The sequence below is a fragment of the Sebastes umbrosus genome, chromosome 14, assembly GCF_015220745.1.
Source record: "Sebastes umbrosus isolate fSebUmb1 chromosome 14, fSebUmb1.pri, whole genome shotgun sequence".
NCBI classification, from domain to species: domain Eukaryota; kingdom Metazoa; phylum Chordata; class Actinopteri; order Perciformes; family Sebastidae; genus Sebastes; species Sebastes umbrosus.
Window position 1 is genome coordinate 14,714,759 of NC_051282.1, and position 20,612 is coordinate 14,735,370.

Below are 20,612 nucleotides of genomic sequence, written 5' to 3' on the forward strand. Positions count from 1 at the left end.
TAAGGAAATACTCATGATCATTTTTCTTTTGTTACCTACAATGGCCATCTTAAAGCGTGGAGGTAAAGAGGGAGGAGGGGGACTGATGGAGAGTCCACCAACACTCACACTCAACTACACACCAAGAATTAACACTGGGCTGACTGGACTGGACCGGGTTTAGGAGGGCAAACCCAAGAAACACCCGATGAGAAAACGAGGTGAGGCGTCTCAAATGGAAAACAAGCAGCAGCTGATTCTTTATAATACAGAGAAACAACAGAGATGCTGAAGAAGATGAAGAAACAAGCCATGCTGAGCTGAGTGGAGGATGAAAGAGACGGAGCCAAGGCGTACTGATGAAGCCCTCCAGAGATCTATGAAAAGAGCATCTATTATTCAGCAGCTATGAATCATGGGACAGCATGCGGAGGCGTTGGTGCAGATCAGAGAGGGAAGAAGAAGAAGAAGACATGCTGCATTCATTCCTGTGGGAGATCCAGTCAGAGCGGGTTGGTGGTTAAAAAGCAGCGACTTGGAAGAGTTCGCATGTTCGAACTGTTGGTTCAGTCCGATTACCTTTTAACAACTGACTGACACGTTGAAGCTCATGCTTCCCTGTTGTTGAACAACATTTACAACTCGTATCTGCCGTTTCCCATTGGACATGAATGCAGCAAGGAGTGAGAACATGAGGGGGAAACATGTGGATGCTAATCTTTTTCTCATGATAAACTATATTGATGACTCATGATAAACTATATTGATGACTCATGATAAACTATATTGATGATGATCAGCGCTCATATTTCAAACAGAAGGCTGGTGATAGTCTGTATTTTTCTTATTGTCAACAAATCCCATGAAATGTCCAAAACTAACACACAACTAACAAGTACTGTGTATGTGTGTCCACAGCCTGATTCCTCTTATTCCTCTGTCCAAATGTGGATTAATACGCCGCTGAAAATAGTCCCCAACAAATGCACTATATCTTCCTGTTTGTTTGAAATTCATTGAAACTACTGGCTGCCTGGAAGTTTGGTCTATAATGTGTCACAATTTCCTAATCCTCACAATTTCTAATGTTTAAAACAACAAATGTTTAGTATTTCTGCTGAAACGATTAATTGAAAAATCTAAATATTTGGCAATTAATTCTCTGTCGATCTATTACAAATAGTTTCAGCTCTAAATAACAAAGCTGACGGGATCACTTCTATCAATCCAAGTGTAAAATAAACCACCAGTTTGAGTTAACACTGTGGGAGACAAGGAGCTGCTCATGAAAGGGAGAGAGTGACGTTCAGAGAAAAACTGACAAACACGGGTCACTGTTTACTGTCAACATTTGAAATATTCCACTTTACCCGACACGATGCTGTCCAGCTAGTCTGACGGGTTTCTGTTTACACTCATCAGACCTTTCACTGCCAAACTCGCCATAATCCGAGGACAGTTTCTACGCTTCCTTTCCCTCCAGGTTCCTGCTCGCTCCACCGCTAACAGTGAAGGAAAACACATCAGGACAGAAAAACAAGAATTAACAGGTGTGGCAACAGCTAATCTCCGCCTAGATCCAGACAGCACCCCTGGGTGACGCTTTTCCTCTTCAGACTACAACTCCCAGAAGCACTTGGGCCAAAAAGAAAACATCAGCAGCTTTCAATGGGATTTGTTGACAAATATGAGACATATAGAATATTGTTGCCTTCTCCGATCGACTATTTTTCTTGTGGCAACAAGTTAAAAATAAATTACACAAAAAGGCGGAGAGACCTTAAATAGGATACTCATTTTTATAGCGTTGAGTAGTATCCATGGCAACAAGCATCACTGGATTCCTCGTCAAAGCAGGCGGCCGTGTAAACCACAGAATTATAATAGAAACCTAAAACTGTAAAGTGAGGTCTGGTTACTGGGGAATTTCATATTCATGGTTGTTTTTTTGTGCTTTAAGCTGGTTTGTTGCAGGTGAAATAAAAAATGCAGCATGTGTTTATATCGACCCAAGACACACCAGCAAGTCTGGACCTGAGATCTGGACCAGGTTGCGTCTTTTAGGGGATTTTAGGGGAGTCAGGAACCCTTCACTCATCTTGTCGCCAAGATTTCCCTTCAACGAGTGTTACTAAATAAAACATCTCAACTTCCAAAGCACAATGAGTGTTCAAACACAACCGTTACAGCCAGCTGATAAACAATGATCATAAAAGGACTGACTGGTTACTAGTGTCTCGATCATTAGCTTATTGGTCATTAAAACAGCAAGTAAAGCGAGGTGTGGACAGAAAAAGGTGGAATTATAACCAGAAATGTGAGACATGTAAGTGAAGAGTTGATCTTGAGGTGGTTTCTGTGACGCACCGACACAACGAGGCGTGCATCATGTAGAGAAGCTAAATGTGTTTCTGTACATGTAGTTAAAACTCCAGCATCTCTTTCTCTCATTGAGCAGTTGGTCGTAGTGAGAATCAGTTCGTAGTCGTTCTCCTCCGATATCTGGAAAGTACTTCATGCTCTTTAACATGAAGGTGAGAGGTAGCACTCATTCATCCCTTTATCCGTCATTCCTGCTCTTCAGCTCTTCAGGTTCAGGGATGTGCTCTTATCCTCCAACTAACTACATCCTGTACATCCGTCTCCTGGTCCCTTGCTGTCAGCGTCTCTTACGGACCCCCCCACCCCCCGAGGAAGCCGTTAATTAGGAGATTTTGCAGTTGTTGCGGGTGCAGTTCTGCGGGGGGCTCTGCGGCGGACGGATGGACTTGGAGCGCTTCAAGCTGTTGCCCTTGGAGCCGCCGGCCGGGTTGGCCAGCGAGTACGAGCGTCCGTGCATCATGACGGCGTTCATGCCGTTGGCCATGGAGAAGGACTTGAGGTGGGACTTGATGGCGACGGGCAGCGGGAGCTTGTCGATGAGGTGGACCGGCGTGCACGACACGATGGCTCTGCAGCAGAGGTCCTGGAGGCTGAACACTGCAGAGAGGAGGTTAACTGTTAGGTTGGGCTCAAATGGAAACGCCCATACATATGGAACACCACTGGGAAGCTACAGAATGATATAGAATGGGGCCGAGAGCCACAGACAGGGAAGGGAAGTCAGACCTCTATCTGATGTGTTTAATGACTTCAGTGTCAACAGGACAAGACATGAAGACATAAATAAAGTCCAGATTGAGTTTCGACACAGCAAGCTGTTCATGATTAATTCCCTGAGAGTTTGCAGGACCGCACTTCCACCTGCTTTCCTCTGTAATTAAGAGATGAGGCAGACAAAAGGATGACGGGAACGAGGGAGAATTAATTAGCATACGGGGGAGTGTGTCATCCATCTAATGACCATTTTGGCACATTAGCACAGCATGTCTTCTAATGGAGTACAGTTCATTCAAATTAACCCTCTGAGACCCGCGGAACAGCAGGTGAACCCGACTGACTTTACTTTCTTTGTACTTTTTACTTTCTGTAGCAGGTTCAGTTTTAGAGATTGAGTGATACAGATACAGATGTCACATTAAACTAGAAACCTTAAGGAATCCACTGGTACCAACCAATGGTACTGTCATGATAGCTTGTCGGGAAGGAGGCTAAATAATGCTCCAAAGCTGGGCTAAATTTTGGCGAGGAAAAACCCTTCCCATGACCCCTTGATCCCCTGACCTCTGACCTCAAGATATGTGAATGAAAAATGGTTGTATGGGAGACAGACATGTCCATTTTATGATAATCACATGCAGTTTTGGGCAAAAACTATGCAGTATGCAGTATAAATGTGTTATTTTCACCGATTGTAAAAACGATGTGTTTGAAAATTTCACAAACTAGAGACCTAGGGCATTCAGAGGATAGATGGCTTTCCTAGGTAGATTGATAGTAAGGAGGTTTCGCCATTCAATCACAGAAAAATGCAATTCTTGGAGAAATCTCAAAATGTCAAACGTTTTTGATACCAAATCACAGCATGGCTTTTTCTATGGTGTTCCTCAAGGTCTTGGTGTCTTATTGTGGTATCGTGGAGGGATTATTGATCATTTTTTATCGATTCTCGAGTGGTAAAAAATGGTTAAATTTAGCACCAAATCTGTGTAACAAATGGTATCAACCCAAAAATTGCTGCAAAAACTTATGAGACATAATAGAGCATGGGAATGGCATCATATACTTCTATCATAATGCTCTAAACCCTTATACACTTTTACAATTTATTTTAATTAATTAATTAATTCATGTTTATTTCTGATTTATAACTAGAACAACTTGACACACAGTGCTGAGCTGCATCTAAAGTGAATCTTCAGGTTCCCAGCTTTCAGAAGGTGTACACCACTTCTATGTGACATCTACTGTTGAGCTGCTATCTGCCCCTAAAGACTCCCTGTACCCCCCTAAAAAAGACAAAAATTAGTCTATTGTGGGTCTCTAAAGGATTAAAGTGTCATTTAAACAGACGGCTCTACATTTTCTACATCTACGTTCTGCAACAGTGGTCAGGGCCTATACTTATTTTGATGGCCATTAATTGGAACAGGTTTATAATAGAGACAGGGGTTTTATTCCTAATTTGTCCTGTTTCCTATTAATGCAATCTCAACACTTGTTGCAGATTTGTCACATTAAAGCCTTCCAGCCTTCCAGCTATCGGCTTTTAATGTGAAAAATCAGCTTGAAGTGTTGAGTTGTATTTTCAGTAGCTTAACATCAATCGGGGAAAACAGTTAACTGGAATTAATTGAATGAAAGCAGTATTTCTGTGTAAAAGAGAGAGTAAGAGCAGCAGAGTGGTGAGTATGACATGACTCTGTGTTGTACTGACTGAATTATCTCATCTCATCTCATCTCATCTTTAACCGCTTATTTGGGGTCGGGTCACGGGGGTAACAGCTTCAGCGGGGGACCCCAAACTTCCCTTTCTCGGGCCACATTAACCAGCTCTGACTGGGGGATCCCGAGGCGTTCCCAGGCCAGTGTGGAAATATAATCTCTCCACCTAGTCCTGGGTCTTCCCCGTGGTCTCCTTCCAGCTGGTCGTGCCTGGAACACCTCCTTAGGGAGGCGCCCAGGGGGCATACTCACTAGATGCCCGAACCACCTCAGCTGGCTCCTTTCAACGCAAAGGAGTAGTGGCTTTACTCCGAGTCCCTCACGTATGACTGAGCTTCTCACCCTATCTCTAAAGGAGACACCAGCCACCCACCTGAGAAAACCCATTTTGGCCGCTTGTACCCGCGATCTGACTGAATTAGTGCTGTGGAAATGGACATTATATTGAGTGTACCATGTGAGCTGTTGTTGTAGGCTATAGGTAATTCCCTCAATTAAAACAGTTCTTTGGTGTACCCACTGTTCCCCGTCCACTCACCTCTGTTGGGCTTCCAGAACTTCTCCATGCCGTGCCTCATCAGGACGATACGCGACAGCTCCGTGAAGGACTCGATGACGTTGAAGTTGCACAGCGGGCTCACCTCGAAGAAGGTCATGCCGTTCTTCTCGGCGTACGCCCTCGCCTGCTCGGTGGGAACTTGCCGTTTGAAGGCCAGATGTAGACGGTTCCCAACGAGGATTCGAGGCACACCTGGAGCATGCTGGGAAGGAAAAATCAAACGGGAGGACGGAATTAACCTTCGTTGGTAGCTGTTAATATTCAGCCTCTTTCAAACATAGTTCGCGGTAAATTACTGGGATAACCTTTCAGGCACTGACAGTAGTTTTCACTATTCACACATTCAGGAACATTTCACTCAACGCAGGAATAGATGGGACAGTCCAACAGATGGCGGTAATGCAAAACCTATGGATGCCAACCGCCATAAAACTCAACAGAAGAAGAAGATTTAAAGTAAATACCGGTTGCATCTCTGGGTTTTTCACACCTTATTAAAAATGGATCTAAACAGGAAAGTTGATTACATTAGAGGAATCTCAGCTGATTTAAAGCATCAGACAGAGACAGAAAGTTAATGAGAGACATTACATTCACACAAAGCGACCAGAGGAAGCTTGTTATTAATTCAACAAGCGTCCAGGAAGCAGTGTGTATCTTGTCCTACCACTCAGGTTCAGGTCTCTCTAATTCATCCTCATCTGTTCTGAAGAACTGAATGAAACATGATGGCAGCGAGAGGCTGACCTTTCTCCTCTCTCCTCCTTCACACTGTCACCACTCATCAGCCTCTCTCCAGAGTTTCTCCCTGTTGCCTTTTCATGCTCAGAGTCTCTCCAGCGAGGCCGGCAGCAGCAGCAGCAGCAGTCACAGGCGAAACAGTAACAGCTGTAGCAGCAGCGGTGGTGGTGGTGGTGGAAAAAGCAGAGGCAGCAAATACTGGAGGTTTTGTACGTTGCCAGTAAGATCACTGGTTTTAAACTGCCTGCTCTCACATTTGGCTAAATGTACTGCACGCTCTGTGTCGTGCTATCACGGATTTATTGTTATATGTGAGCTTGTGTGGTAGATTTTTTGTTTTTGTGGTAATGTTTTACATATTTTTATGATTTATTTTAAGTATTCATTATGTTTTAAATCTCTGTTGGTTCTATGTTTCACAATATTTCCCCCTGGGGACAATAAAGTTCAAGTATTTGCTGGTAAATAAAAATAATGTTGTATTATACGTGTCTGTATTTGGATAACACAACAGGTGGGTAATGTTTTTTGTCCTTGTGAGATATTAATGAATTACAGTAAACACTGTGATCAACAGCCAACTCTGCTCTCAGATTTCAGAGCCATGAAGGCAACACAAATCAGCCATACACTTCTACTCATTGAGCTACCATCATCAAGCAAAGATGATGTGATTTTGACAAAAATAAATCCCTCCTGATTACCTACGTCTTTTAAACGTTGATCCCGCTACATAATCACTGAGACACGGGATAATGCTGAAGCAAAACATTAATCAAAAAAAAAAAAAAAATAGAACTGAAAATAATCATTAGTTGCAGCCCTACACTGAGACAGCACATGAGCGAAATACAGTCAGTTCAGGATGATGAGGTAATCATTAATACATAGAGCACATAACCAGTGATTAAACCTGAACAGTACACTTCTCTTCACACCGTTTAACTTTCATCATCCCTCCCATCTCTACTTTATTTCTATCCTTAAAAAGTGTGCCGACGACCACACCACGTCTGTGGAGGTGGAGCAGGAAAGGCCAAACTGAAACATGCATTCCACAGGCCAAAAATATACCTCTCTCTCTCACACACACACACACACGGACATCCTCTTTGTTTCTAAGTCAGCAGGAAGGACATGATGAGAGTAGCCCACACACCCACAGGTCGTCTTAAGTGATTCACTTAACTCCTTCTATTGACCCTTTGTCCCATCTTTTAAATGGGAACACGAAGTCTAAAAGCAAAAAGATAAATCAAACGTCGACAATGCCTGAAGCATCATTAGAAAATCCAGCTGGGACAAATAAAATAGGGGAAAAAAACTCGACCTCAAACCACAAGAAATCCTGAAAAAATGTTCCCCATTCTTTATATTTATCTACTGCCATCAGTCCTGTCCTCTGGGGAACGTTTTCCAGAGAAAAGTTCCAGTCAAGACCCAAACTGATCCACAACTGAATGAGAAGTCAGCACGTTGATTGTGTGACTTTGGTGTTTTAAAGGGTTATGGTAAATGGTAAATGGACTTGCATTTATAAAGCGGCTTTCTAATCATCTTAACACTTTACACCACATGTCAGCATTCACCCATTCACACACCACATTCATACACTGATGGCAGAAGCTGCCATGCAAGGTGCCAACCTGCCCATCAGGATATAGTCTAAATACTCATTCACACACCGAAGGCTCAGCCTTCAGGAGCAATCAGGAGTTCAGTGTCTAGCTAAAGGACACTGGATTCACCAAAGTCACACAATAACACAAACAAACCAACTGATCAAGGCAGTGGTAGAAGATCAATTTCCATGTTCTGCGAGGCAAAATACTGTTTTTGTCAAAGGAGTCTGGTGGCTTTTTTAAGAGAGCATAGATAACGGCAAACTATTTGGAGGTTAATTGACACTCCTTTGTCAACGATCGCATCATTTCGCCGAGCAGCCGTTGATATTATCAGCATGGATTTAGGTTTAGCTGCAAAGCCAAACACAACAGCACCGCTGTGTGGCATAAAATGAACAGAAATTGACAATTACATCGTCAATTGCAATTATTTGTATGACAATTAATCGTCAACTAAAATTCATGATGGTGACAGGCAGCCCAACATGCGTCAAACCTCATCTAACCAATCATCGATCCATCTCCTGGACTCACCTCGTCGATCTCTCTGATCCACCGGTCGATTCCATCAAAGGACCACCGGTTGGTGATGTCGTACACCAACAGGATCCCCTGAACAGACACAAACACACACAACTAAATCAACAGCAGGTCAAACATGCTGTCTGTCATCCCTACGAACAAAGCTTTGACCTTTAGATTAAGTCAAGCAGGATCACTTCATGCAGAGTGAAAGTGGTTTGTTCCTCACCTGAGCCCCGCGGGAATATGAGCGGAAGATGGTGCAAAACCTCCCCTGTCCTGAGGTGTCCCTGAAGACAGACAGAACGGGCAGAAAGAAAGATTAATAGTCAAGTCAGGAGGGGGGGGAATCAATACACCATAGTGTCGCAATATTTAGTGTGGGGTATTGCAACGTTAGTGAAATATCGATCTTTTATTATATAAACTATTAACCTCTAAACAATCCGACGGCCACCTGGCCGTTTTCTGTCTTTCAGAGGTCGTAGCGGGCTTGGTCTTAAAGCTAGACTGAATATACTGATATCATTTGAAACTAGACAACCTAAGGAATCCATTGGTACCAATCAACTTCTGGAGAAACGCAACCCGACATCACGCTGCTTTGACCAATCACGTAACCGGCAATCAGGTAACCCTTCAGCGAATCACCGCAACGCCTGATCTGGAGTGAATGCAGCCTAAAAGCATTCATGTTTTCATCCAGGTTTGTTTTAATTTACATAACTTGCTAACACACAATATTTAGAGTGCATGGAGAAAATCAAAACTCATCTGGAAGAAAACATGAATGCTTTTAGTCCTATTTAGAAGAAACAAATCACCGGCACTCACAGATAAAGGCTCTTTTTTAGTTTAAAATAAACAAACAAACGAACATGTTTCAGCTATAAGCCATCAGCGGCGTCTGATGATGGCTTATAGCTGAAACACGTTCATTTGTTTGCCCAGCATAAACTAAAAAAGACCCTTTATCTGTGAGTGCCGGTGATTTATTTCTTCTGTTCTTACTACTACCTGGCACCCGATACTGTTCAAGATTTGGAGACGTGTTTGCTGCTACTTTCTATTTAGTCTTATGTGGTGCACTTCAGCCTCTTGTGGCCAAAATAAATACAACAATAATAATACAACAACAACAACAACAGAACACAAACAGCAGAATTGTTTCTAACTTGCCTCTCAGGTGTTCTGCATAAAACCTTTTCTTAGAAAAGAAGCAGGCTTCAGCACTCAGGACGAAGCACCGGCCTGACAACTGGTATGACTTTTTCATCCAAAAATAATTTTCTTCAGTTTCAACAGAGGTGATCAAACATTCATGTGTTGGCTCAGAGGAGCTGAGTTCACACTCATCACCAGTATCCTTGCAGTAAATTCCTATGCATAAGTGTCATAAACTTATTTTAATAATAGAATTTGGAACACTGGACACAATGTGAGACAGGAGTCAAAATGTGTAGAGCTAGTTATATTGTCTTAAGGTAACGTAAATGAATATAGTATTAAATGACTATACTATTTTGGCCATTCATTTTTTTGTGGCCTACTTATGATATCCTAATTCATTCATTTTGCAATATTTACCTTACACATTCTCTGAGCCCTGCAGATCCACTCTACATATCTTGTGATTTCAGTCGTTTTTTTACAAAGAGAATAACTGAGGATGAACCTGATGAATCCCGACACATCTCTCTACACTCCCAAAGCCTCGTGAACAGCTATTTTAAAAACAGGTGTCATAGATATAAAAGAAAGCGACATTTTACAACTTCACAGCTTGTTTGGCAGCATCTCAGATTTAGAAACTATTTTTGGTGGAGACTTTGAAGAACAATTTCAGACCAGCTGCTTTGCTTTTACAGTCTGAGAATGAATAGAAAAGACCAGTTACAGCTCAGCCAGTTGTGTTCTGAGTAACAAACATCTGTCAATCATCTATTGTTCAGTATACCAAACATTGCATTTGCGCATCTTAAGGCAGGTGCAGCTTTATGAATGACTATTAAAGACTTCAATTATGCTCACGTGTCTTATGGATGTTGGATACAACTGACAATCGGCAAACTAATATTGGTCTTTGAGTCTGCTGATGGTTTAATAGATTGACAGTAATCATTTTTGTGCCATCACACGCCATCAAGTGTTGAAGTGGCCCCTAGTCTACCTTTGTTGCATTTTATATCCCCATCTCTGTCATTTCACTGTCAACCCTCTAATAAAGGCATACAATGGTCAAACGACTAAAAAAGAGAAACATGACTCAGTCATTCCTCCATCCGAAGTGACTGACTGGGGAATCGCCAAGAGTCAGTGGTGAGGCCAGATTCATTTAAAAAAAGCTTTAGTAATACTCTAAAACAGCTGCTCACTGTAGTTTTCTCAAACAAACAGGAGGAGATGGGACTATTTTAAGCGGCTGATTATTTATGTTTATTATTAAAAATATAGAAGACCATCATTTATCTTTTAAGTTTCTGCAGTTTGTCTCCTTCGTAATGAGAAACAGAAGGCAACAGAGACAGAAATAGAAAGGAAGCAGAGGATGAGGTAAAGAGTGTGAGCGAGAACAAAAGACAACATTTAGACAGTGAAACAAGTGAGACAGTGAGGAGAGGAGGAAAGACTGAGGCAGCAGAAGTAAAGAAAATTCTGGATCATAGGACTGCCTTTAAACTTTTTCCCTCCACAGGGAAGACAAGGCGTTGCTTCTCCCCTGAGGAGTTGAATTCCTTGGCCTACTTCCACCAAACAGGCCTCGCCTCGCACTGCAGAGTCTTAACTGACAATTACACGCATCTGCTGCATCTCTACTGATGCAAGGATATTTGTGAGGCACGTAACAATATGCAGAGGATGAGAACCTGCACTCACGACGTCCTGCAGTAAAGTGCGTGCACCTTACAGCTGGGTATGGTTTTTTTCTGTATGCCAAAATTAGATGTAATTTATTTAGATATTATATAATAAAGAAAAGTAACCATTTGATGTGTCTCCAAATATGTGTTGTCTTTGCACAAGTTTGCAATGTTAAGTAAACCTTCCTTCTTGGTAGGCGATGTTAAATTATAACATTATCATGATACATTCAAATGTTTTCACAGCATTATAAAATAGATATTAGGGAGGGAAATATGACCTGATTAACTTCTCTAATCAGCTTATAATATATAATTAGACCTACTAATGCCAAGAATTATTTTCAATCAAAGCAAATATTTAAATAAAAACATCATCATTAGTCAGTCATTTATTTCCTGCTCATTTGAATTGTGTGCTTTTATGTAAATAACCATTATAGATAACAATAAAAAAAAAGTAAAAAGAACAACATTTACAGTTTTTGACAGAAATGTAGCACAACATGGAGGTGAAAGCAGCGCTCTGTTTATTTAAATGTGAATTTTGCAATAAAAATATTTTGTCCCTCTATGAATAATCGTGATAAATAATCGTGATGTCAGTATTGATCATAATAATCCTGATTATCATTTTGGCCATAATAGTGCAGCCCTGCTAGAACGGTCCTGGGTATAGATTTGAGAATGCTTTCCAGAATAAGAGCAGCAGTCACTTTCTCTATTGTACAGAAAACAACAAGTTATTGGTTCAGCAGTGATGTGTGTGCTTACCAAAGCTCCAGCTTTACTCTCCTCCCGTCCAGAAGAATGGTGGTGGTTTTATAGTCGATACCTGGACAGAGAGAGAGAGAGAGAGAGAGAGAGAGAGAGAGAGAGAGCGAGAGAGGGGACAGGCATTAGGCAAATGGATGCATCAAGAAGGCCGGCATCAATCAAGATTACAATACCGCAGTCAGAGACGAGCTGATGCTCAGCAAAATGACTCGTCATCTGATTGAGCCACTTAAACTGAATCAAAGTGTAAATTTACCCACAATACACCACAGAGAACTGTGATTAGCTTCCAAATGTATGACAACCGTGTATTTATGGGTGACGGTAAGAGATTCTTCAGCTTGCTCTGAAAATAATATTTTTAACATGTCAGTGTTTTGGACTTGTTTTCATCAAAGGAGACAATCAGGCCGAGTCTCTTCCCCTTACTGCTTTTCATCAACATCACTGAGCCACAGCATAGATTAACCTCTCAAAGTGTGTCCTGCTCTGAAATTCAGACCGTCTATCCTCTCTAAATACTACTTAATTCTTGGTTTACTTGGTTTTACATTACCTGTAGGGCTTCAACTAACGATTATTTACTTTATCGATTAATCGGTCTATAAAATGTCAGAAAACAGTGAAAATGTTTCTTCAAGTCTAAAGTGATGTTAAAAGATATTCAGTGTAATATGATATAAAACAGATGAAAGCAGAGCGAAAGAGCGAGAATGAGCTCCTCTGCCTGCCTGCAAGCAGGCAGAGGAGCAGAGTACAGCAGAGACTCCGGTCCTGGAGACCAAAGCTACGGTCTCCCCCGCGTCCTCCGACCGCAGCCAACACTGTCTAACAGACGGGCTTCACTAGATAGAACTTTGCAGTTTTGGTGCTTCCGTGTAGTTTGTGTTGGAGTCTGAGTCGGAACAGCGAAGCCACACGCGAGCGCGCATGGGACACCGACCCGGATTGATTTATACGTGTAAGAAGTTACAAACAGTCCCTTACAAACTTTCACTTATAAAAACTGTGTTTTACTGTTTATTGTCATGACAGGCAGCAGTGTTCAGCCCCAGGCAGCTAACAGATCTTTGTGTTTAGTTCATTTCTGATAAACCTGTCTGACTGCTACACCTGTCGCCCTGCTGCCTGCTCCACGTCTCGACATGATCAGTCCGCTCGCCAGCTTCATGTGATTTTCACTGAATCTGGTACCACCCGAGGCCAAACTGGTGTAGACTTGCCGCGGTGGTCGGTGTTACACGGTTGTCGAGCACACACCAATTACATTACGCACCCACCGCCTCCACCAACCTTTTTCATAGAAATAAAACCCATTGAGTTCATTTTCGTGTATCAGTGCCGTGTTATCAATACAGTCGGATGATGGAACTGAAAGTGAAAGTGAAGTCAGATTTCACGCACTGGACGAGAGAGAGTTGACAGACAAAACGATGGCGAAGGATTTTATGACGAAGCGAAAAGCAAAATCGCCTATTTGGCATTACTTCGGATTTAAACCCGATGTTTTAAGGGAGCCATAATGTTAATAAGGTAATTGCAGTGCAGAGAATGGAGCGGTCACAGTCGGTGTGCGCAGCGGAGCAGCGCTGGGTGAAAACCTGCGGCCCCGCAGCGAAAGCTCGACCGGAGAGGCCAAATACACAGCCACCCGACGTTAAAGATCAAAGTAAGTGAGCTACAAAGCCCTAGTGTTTCCACCCCAATGACGATACAGCTACACCAAATGTAGTTTCCTGGCAGAAGAGATGCTCGCGACACAACGCGGTTTGAGCTGCGCTCGCCGCATATCACAGCATGCAGCTCCCAAAGTTGGGCTTTGTTTGATGTAGCGAAAAGCCGCCATGGGTATTGGCTAGGTCTGGAAGCAATGATTTCATCATCATTCATAACCATTTGAACCATCAGTTATTTAGAAATAAAGATGCCCATTGGCCAAACACAGATCTGAGCAGCAGCTGCGGTAATGTGAGGACAGGGTTTTGAGGGAAAGCATTACAAAATCTGAACCTGTCATGCTCTCAAATTGAAAGACCACGCTCTTGAATAAAGATAGGAAAAAAGCTCCATACAAGCCCATACTCAACGAACCCTTGCACCGGATGTATGTTTGAATACATAGCACTTTTAACTGGAAACCATCAGCTTTAACATCAAACACTAAGACTCCTTGGAAAACAGACATCAACATCCCAGTAAATGTTTGAAAAACAGTGCAGAAGAGCAGCAGTTCCCAGACTCTCACACATGATTACATCAGCCTCTGGCAGGTAGCAGCTGCTGGCAAACAAAATTAGCAATATCTTCCAATTTTCCAGGCAACATAAAGCTGCTGCCGAGCTAAAGTGCTGAGCTCAGGCTAAGCTAATTGAATTGGAGTGAGTGCAGGACTTCGTACCAAGTGCTTCAGCTCCTTTTCGTTGCCAGGGCTCACTTAGATATCCCAGATAATCAATAGCTTCTCTGATGTCTCTGACGTCTTGGCTGAATACTGCTGCTTCTATTCTGGGAGTCAGCTTACTTTGTTTGTTCTTTGGATGCACTCGAAGCTGCGTGAGGCTTATAATGTTGAGCTTTTGTTCAGGCTGTGTCAGAGAGGTGCTGAATTAACTATATGGTGATGTGCTGAGATGATGTTTTCTGTCACTGTAAGACCAGTGAATATGAAGACTGCAGGTGTAAATAAATGGCATGTAGAAGTTGTGAAGGAAGAAAAGAAATAGGGAAGAAAAGAAAGAGCAAAGTGCAGAAAATCTGATTTAACAGCAGTGAGACTGCATTTACAGCTAAGCTCTGTGGTAATAATGAACAGTGTCTGTGCATCGTTCAAGAGGATTAGATCAGATTCAGCTTTTCATTTTCTCATTTACCTACCAGTTCACTCTCTTACACACACACACACTGTACACCCCCCTCTCCTTCAGGAGGACAGTATAGGGGGTTACCTCTGAGCTGGCCTGCATCCAGCGATAACTGCTGTCTGTGGATATGCCACTGTCAAACATCCAGCCCGCTGCTGTAGAGAAACAATGGGCCGCCGTGCCGGCCTGACCCCTGGGGAATATCCCATTGTTAGTGTGTGCTGAATGAAAAACAGATTTCAGAGTCTCACAGCTGCACTGAAAAGTGTCTTTTCAACCTGCTCTTGCATTTTAATTCACTTCACCCCTCTAAGCCTGGTGTTATCTGATGGCTAACATCACAGACTGTGAAATGCAAAAACCATATCGCTGTGTGGAAATATTAATCTGGAGATCCCCTCAAAAATGATGTGTATTCCCAACACACCGATGCGCCCTCCCAAAGCCCCACTTAGTATTAGTTATTGTTGGTTAATATAATGATACAGACAGCGAGACAATAGAGATTCAGTGACAAAATCACCAAAAAAAAAAACAAGCATCCTTCACCAACACAGATATCTTAAACAGGGACTATGTATGATGCATTTGCCACTATTCTGATTAGCAGTCACCAAATTTCTGATCAATAACGCACACAATCACTGAGGAGGAAATATGACAGACCAACTGGCGGCCAAAAATCAGGCAGGGAGCCAATCACAGCCTGAGGACAATGCCATCCAATCACAATCTGCTCTTCTGTCCTGATTTTCTCCTCTTAAAATATTTAGGTTCCTCACCATCGTTTCCCTTTCCCCTCCACGCTAACCTCTTTGCCAGAGGGATGAAAATCAATAGCAGAGCTTCTGTCTGCACAAACATCCCGGCTGAAGCGTGTTCAGCTGCGTTCCACTCTGCCCTCCATATTTAATGAAGCTGTTTGAAGGCTTTTGATCTCGCTCGCATCAATTAGGACATCTTCCTCTTAGAGAGAGTCTCTAGAAGCTGGCCGGGCTCACAGTTTGTCTTTAGAGGAATGACGGGTTCTCCGTGGGCTGCGTCTTCAGAAACCTCAACCCTCATCTTTGGATCACAGCCACACTAATGCTGATAAATATGAAAACGCTGTTTACGTGTCAAATAGAGCTCCATCTAGGGCTTGGCCATAATACCATATTATAGTCTAGCTCTGCAAATAACTATTATATTTATTGATTAATCTGCAGATTTTTCTGATTAAAAGATTAGAAATCTGTTTTTTAAAATGTAAGAAAATAGTAAGAACAACAGTCCAAAAACTTGAAGCTATATTCAGTTAATAATGTTTTAAATCAAATCCTCACATTTGAGAAGTTGCTACCAGAGAATGGTGGATATTTTTTCTTGAAAAATGCTTTAAAACACTAATTGATTAAGTTTCCGCTTAATCACGATTAAATATTTTAATCGATTAACAGCCCTAAAAATGACTAAAGTTCATTATCCAAAGAGTTGGCAATTAGTTTTCTGTTGCTTCAGCGTTAACGTCAGCGCTGCAAAACTACATACAACACTGTAAAAACACCTAATTGATTAAGTTTCTGCTAATCAAATATGGATGCACCCATCCAACGCTTTCAGTCCCGATACCGATAGCAATACCTGGGCTTTATGTATCAGCTGATACCGAGTACTGATCCAACACCAGTGTTTAATTAATAATACAGCTTATCCCACTGTGTGGGAGTGACTGGGATCATTCTTTTATGTGTAAGACAACATCAGGCTTAAACATCCAGCTATTCAGTATCGGTGCATCCCTATAATCAATCAATCAAATTATGTTTTCACATCTAAATTGGGCATTTTAAACATTCTGATTTAACTGTATAAAACCTTGTAGCTTCACATGACTACATACACTAAGTGCAATTAAAGCCACCAACAATTTGAATAGAGCAATATTTCAACCATGACGTTGACACCCTCATCGACTCTTTTGATCGAGACATTATTATTTATTTACAACGATGACCTCCCCCTCTCTAAATCACCTGCTGCAATAATACAGTTTGGCCTTTGGTGGATTTGGGCGTCTGAAAACACACATGACCCAGGAAGGTCTTCACACTGCTGCCACACAACATCACAGCATCACCCTTTGGCAGAATTTATTAGAAAGGAACTGGTGAAAAGGGCTCATTCTGCTGACTGATGTATATTTCATGAACAGTTGCTGTCATCCTGAGGGGAGGAGATGGAAATCCTTTTCATCTGAAAAACTACTCAGGGAAACATCGACGACAGCATCTCTGTCAGGACCGTTTTCCTGGAGCACGCATCTTAACAAAAGGTAACTGAGCAGCTTATATTCCATTATTAGTGGTTTAAAGTGAAGTCTAATGCATGTGATGGATGCACTCTCTTCCTTTCTGTCCTGCTGCGCACCTCATTACTGTTCCCTGACAAACGCATACAACCTATTCAGCATCATCCGAGTGATTCCAGTGACGCAGGATGTATTCACCACATCTTTAAGAACCACGCCAGAGTTTTTACATGTTTAAGCCAATTTACAAAACACATATAGTATATCTAAATTAAGGCTGACTATTTTCTAAAGCATACAATAGCATTTTAATGCTTTAAAAATTGTGTTTTTTCCTGCCTTCCATGAAGCTATTAGTTCCTCTCGTTCCAGTACACTGTTAAAATCAATTTGCAGAATAATTTGCAGATATTTTAAAGTTGCCTGAGTCGAGGTAATCCATCACATCATTGTTGGCATTGTAATGCAGCTGTCATTGCAGAGTGATTTGCACTACATATCCAACAAGAATAACAGGATGGTTATGTAGAAGTGTTCTCCATATGTAGAATTAATTTGGGCGACGCACCCAAATGGATTTACTCCCACCAACAAGGCTTTTTTGGTGATATTTTTTTACATACATTATTACTTCCTTTCTTTTGGGGAAATGCAGTCAAAGCTGCCAGTTATAAGAAGAAAACAGGGAAATAGTAAAGCGGTATCACAGCAAACTTGAGGCACTTGGAGCAGGAGTAATGTTGTATTTATAAGCACCAAGCCATGTAACAAAAAAGGTGTTTTATTATAAATAAAAGTATTGAAAAGTCATAACCATACCATGAAAAAACACCTTGGAAAATGGTAATGTGTCCCTGATTGCTATTAAATGGGCTGAAACATACAAAAACACTGTTATGGTCCTTTAAGAACTATCTTTCTCCCTTATCTGCTCTTCTTCGGGGCTTCCCTTTGATGGGAGTATATGTGCAGCCAGAGTCCACCAGCTTACTGCAGCAGCAGGCGGTGATCAGATAGTGGCTGTCAGCCCCGGAGCAAAGAGAGCCAGGTGATCTGAGCTCCTGCACCCAGGGAGGGGGTCATCTGACTGGGCACAGCTCCATCAGCCTTCCCCCTTCACAGCACGATGGATGGAGTTAAACAAGCCTGTGTTCCTAAGTGTACCAACCCTAAAGTCACATACTTGCAGCAATGGCTAAGCAGCCTCTAATCAACTCAAATACATGCATACACATGTACCAGAGAACATTGCTTCCTTTATTTTATTTTTGTGGGTGGACACCATGGAAGCTGTTAAGGAACAAGGAGGAATCCCCATCATACTGGGGAGGGTGTTATTCTGTGTTTAATGCACACTCAGGATCATCCAAGTGTGAGGTTATTTTGTGTTTCTGGCGATGAAGATAATAATAATAATAATAATAGTAATAGAGAGCAGCATAATAGTTAGTAAAGTTTTAGTTTCTCCTCAATACTTAGTTCTCAAATAAAATGAAGAAAAAAAAAGCTTTAAACGTTAAAATCAACTTAACATTACAGTCTGTAAAGTCGAATTTTCAGCTTTATGTTAGGTCCCTTAAATTTAGGGACTGTGTATGAACAGGGCTACAATTCCTACTCGTTTCATCTGATGTGGATGTAAACACCCTTAAATTAAAGCTGAAATTCAGCACTTTAAACCTCATACTTATTGTTTAATTTCAAAATCGAATGTACTGAAATACAGAGCCAACACAACAAGAAATGTGTCACTGTTCAGATCATAGACTGTATATATAAATGTCACATCTATTGAATGGTTATTAGACTAAAGAGGTCATGAAAACTATTGTTTAGCAAGTGAAATTGGACAACAATGCACATACAGTCATGACTCACTCCCATGTCAATGCTCTGTTATGAGCGTCATAGAGCTCATTGTGTATTCTCCACAGTCCACACAGCAAAATGCACATCTAGTATGTTCAAGACTTTTCTGATGAGCAAGCATGACATAACACAAGGAGCTCATCATCACAAGAGGACAAAACTAAGCCAGCAGGTGCCAATCAGCTGAGAGAAAAGTGACTCACCACTACTGTAAGCATAGGGGGACTCGGCTGATCCATCCTGCAGGCTGTCCAGGATCTCTCCTTTGCCAACATCGCTGTCTCCCACCAGGAGGAACTTGAGCAGGTAGTCGTAGCTTTTCACTGGGCTGCCCTGGGTGCCCATCGTGCATCACATCTGAGCCCAGGAGGGCTGAAGATGACTGTAAACTTCCCACCGTCGACACAAGGATGGGTAACCCCCCCTTGTGTGTTAATTCTACTAACTGGAACAAAAAAAAGGCTTTTTTATCCCATGAACTTGCTGAATGGTGTGTGTGTGTCCACCAGCTTAAAGTCCTTGTTTTGTTTTGCCAGGCAAATTTAACAGTCTTCCAAATTGTGTGCAATTTTCAGACTTAAAAAAAGTCTGCCAGTCTCACAGGAATGTCCTAGTTGAAAAACAAAGTGGGTGCCAAAAATGTGGCTCTGAAAAGCAAAACATCCTTATTGTTGAAAGTAAGTAGTTTGGTTATATAGGTGGTGCTCAGTGGGATGGGAAAATAACTAATGTAAACAACTGGTATTGTCTTTCACATTGATGACTGACAGCTTATAAATAATCACCACAATCTGACACTGAAGTTCTTTCTTGTGCCAAAACAAACATTATCTTTGTGACAGATTAGCACATATATTTGAAAAGCAATCAAAGTGTAACTAAAGCTGTATCCAGACTGTATGACTCTTGGTGCCAAAAGTCTATGTAGGGAAGAAAAACATGCTGGTAATGGTAATTATAATAAGCCACAGATTTTATGAGCAGATATCTCTGACAGATTAACATATATTTGAAAACAAAAGCAATCAAAGTGTAACTGTGTGACTCTTGTAAAAGTCTATGTAGGGAAGAAAAACATGCTTATTGTGTGGGATTATAATTATAATAAAAAGGCATTTTTTCAGATTTTATGAGCAGATATCTCTGCTGAGATATGTTTTCTACCAAGTAAGCAAACAAAATAACCTTAGCTGTCTATTTTGTTCCCATTTAAAGAGAGGCTGAATTAGCAGTTGGGAACAACAGAGAGAGCTAGCCAGCTAGCTTAGCTTAATAGCACTGGTGCTAACTGGTTGCCTAGCAGTCAACAGACACGATAGTTACTGAAAGACACTGTCACTGGTTATGCATCACACATAATCACACATGAAGTTATAACTCTACCTCCCACTGGATAACAACAAGACAGTCCACAGCTAGAGCTAGATGCTAACGTAGCTAGCGCAGAACTTCAGGCCCCTTCTGGTGTTCAGTCCGGGATGACAAAGATCCTCCAAACTTCACTGCGTTTTATCCAGAAAAACAACATATATCTGCAGCGGGATTAAAAGCCTGTGGCTCCTTTACGTCCAGTCCAAGTCTCTGTAGGTGTACTCAGTAATCTCAATCCGGGATTTCCCCATTTTTCTCCATTATATTGAATCATAATCACAGCTGTGTGTCCTCTGCAGCGCACAACAACACTGACTGACTGAGCTGCTGACA

General features: G+C 41.7%; 1 protein-coding gene across 2 annotated transcripts; it reads right to left on the bottom strand.

Annotated features, from left to right (window-relative positions):
• Positions 1-498: 498 nt before the first annotated feature.
• On the bottom strand, positions 499-20,612 carry rab40c (RAB40c, member RAS oncogene family). 2 transcript variants are annotated; one of them, XM_037791909.1, is made up of 7 exons: positions 20,292-20,612; positions 19,112-19,353; positions 11,886-11,946; positions 8,480-8,540; positions 8,263-8,340; positions 5,342-5,564; positions 499-2,958 (listed from the first exon to the last, which is right to left on the bottom strand). In XM_037791909.1, exons 2-7 carry the CDS (start codon positions 19,251-19,253, stop codon positions 2,684-2,686), a joined length of 840 nt encoding a protein of 279 aa, XP_037647837.1. In that variant the 5' UTR covers positions 19,254-19,353; positions 20,292-20,612; the 3' UTR covers positions 499-2,683. The 2 variants fall into 2 exon arrangements, with proteins under 2 accessions (XP_037647837.1, XP_037647836.1); XM_037791908.1 differs by having other exon boundaries at positions 19,112-20,612.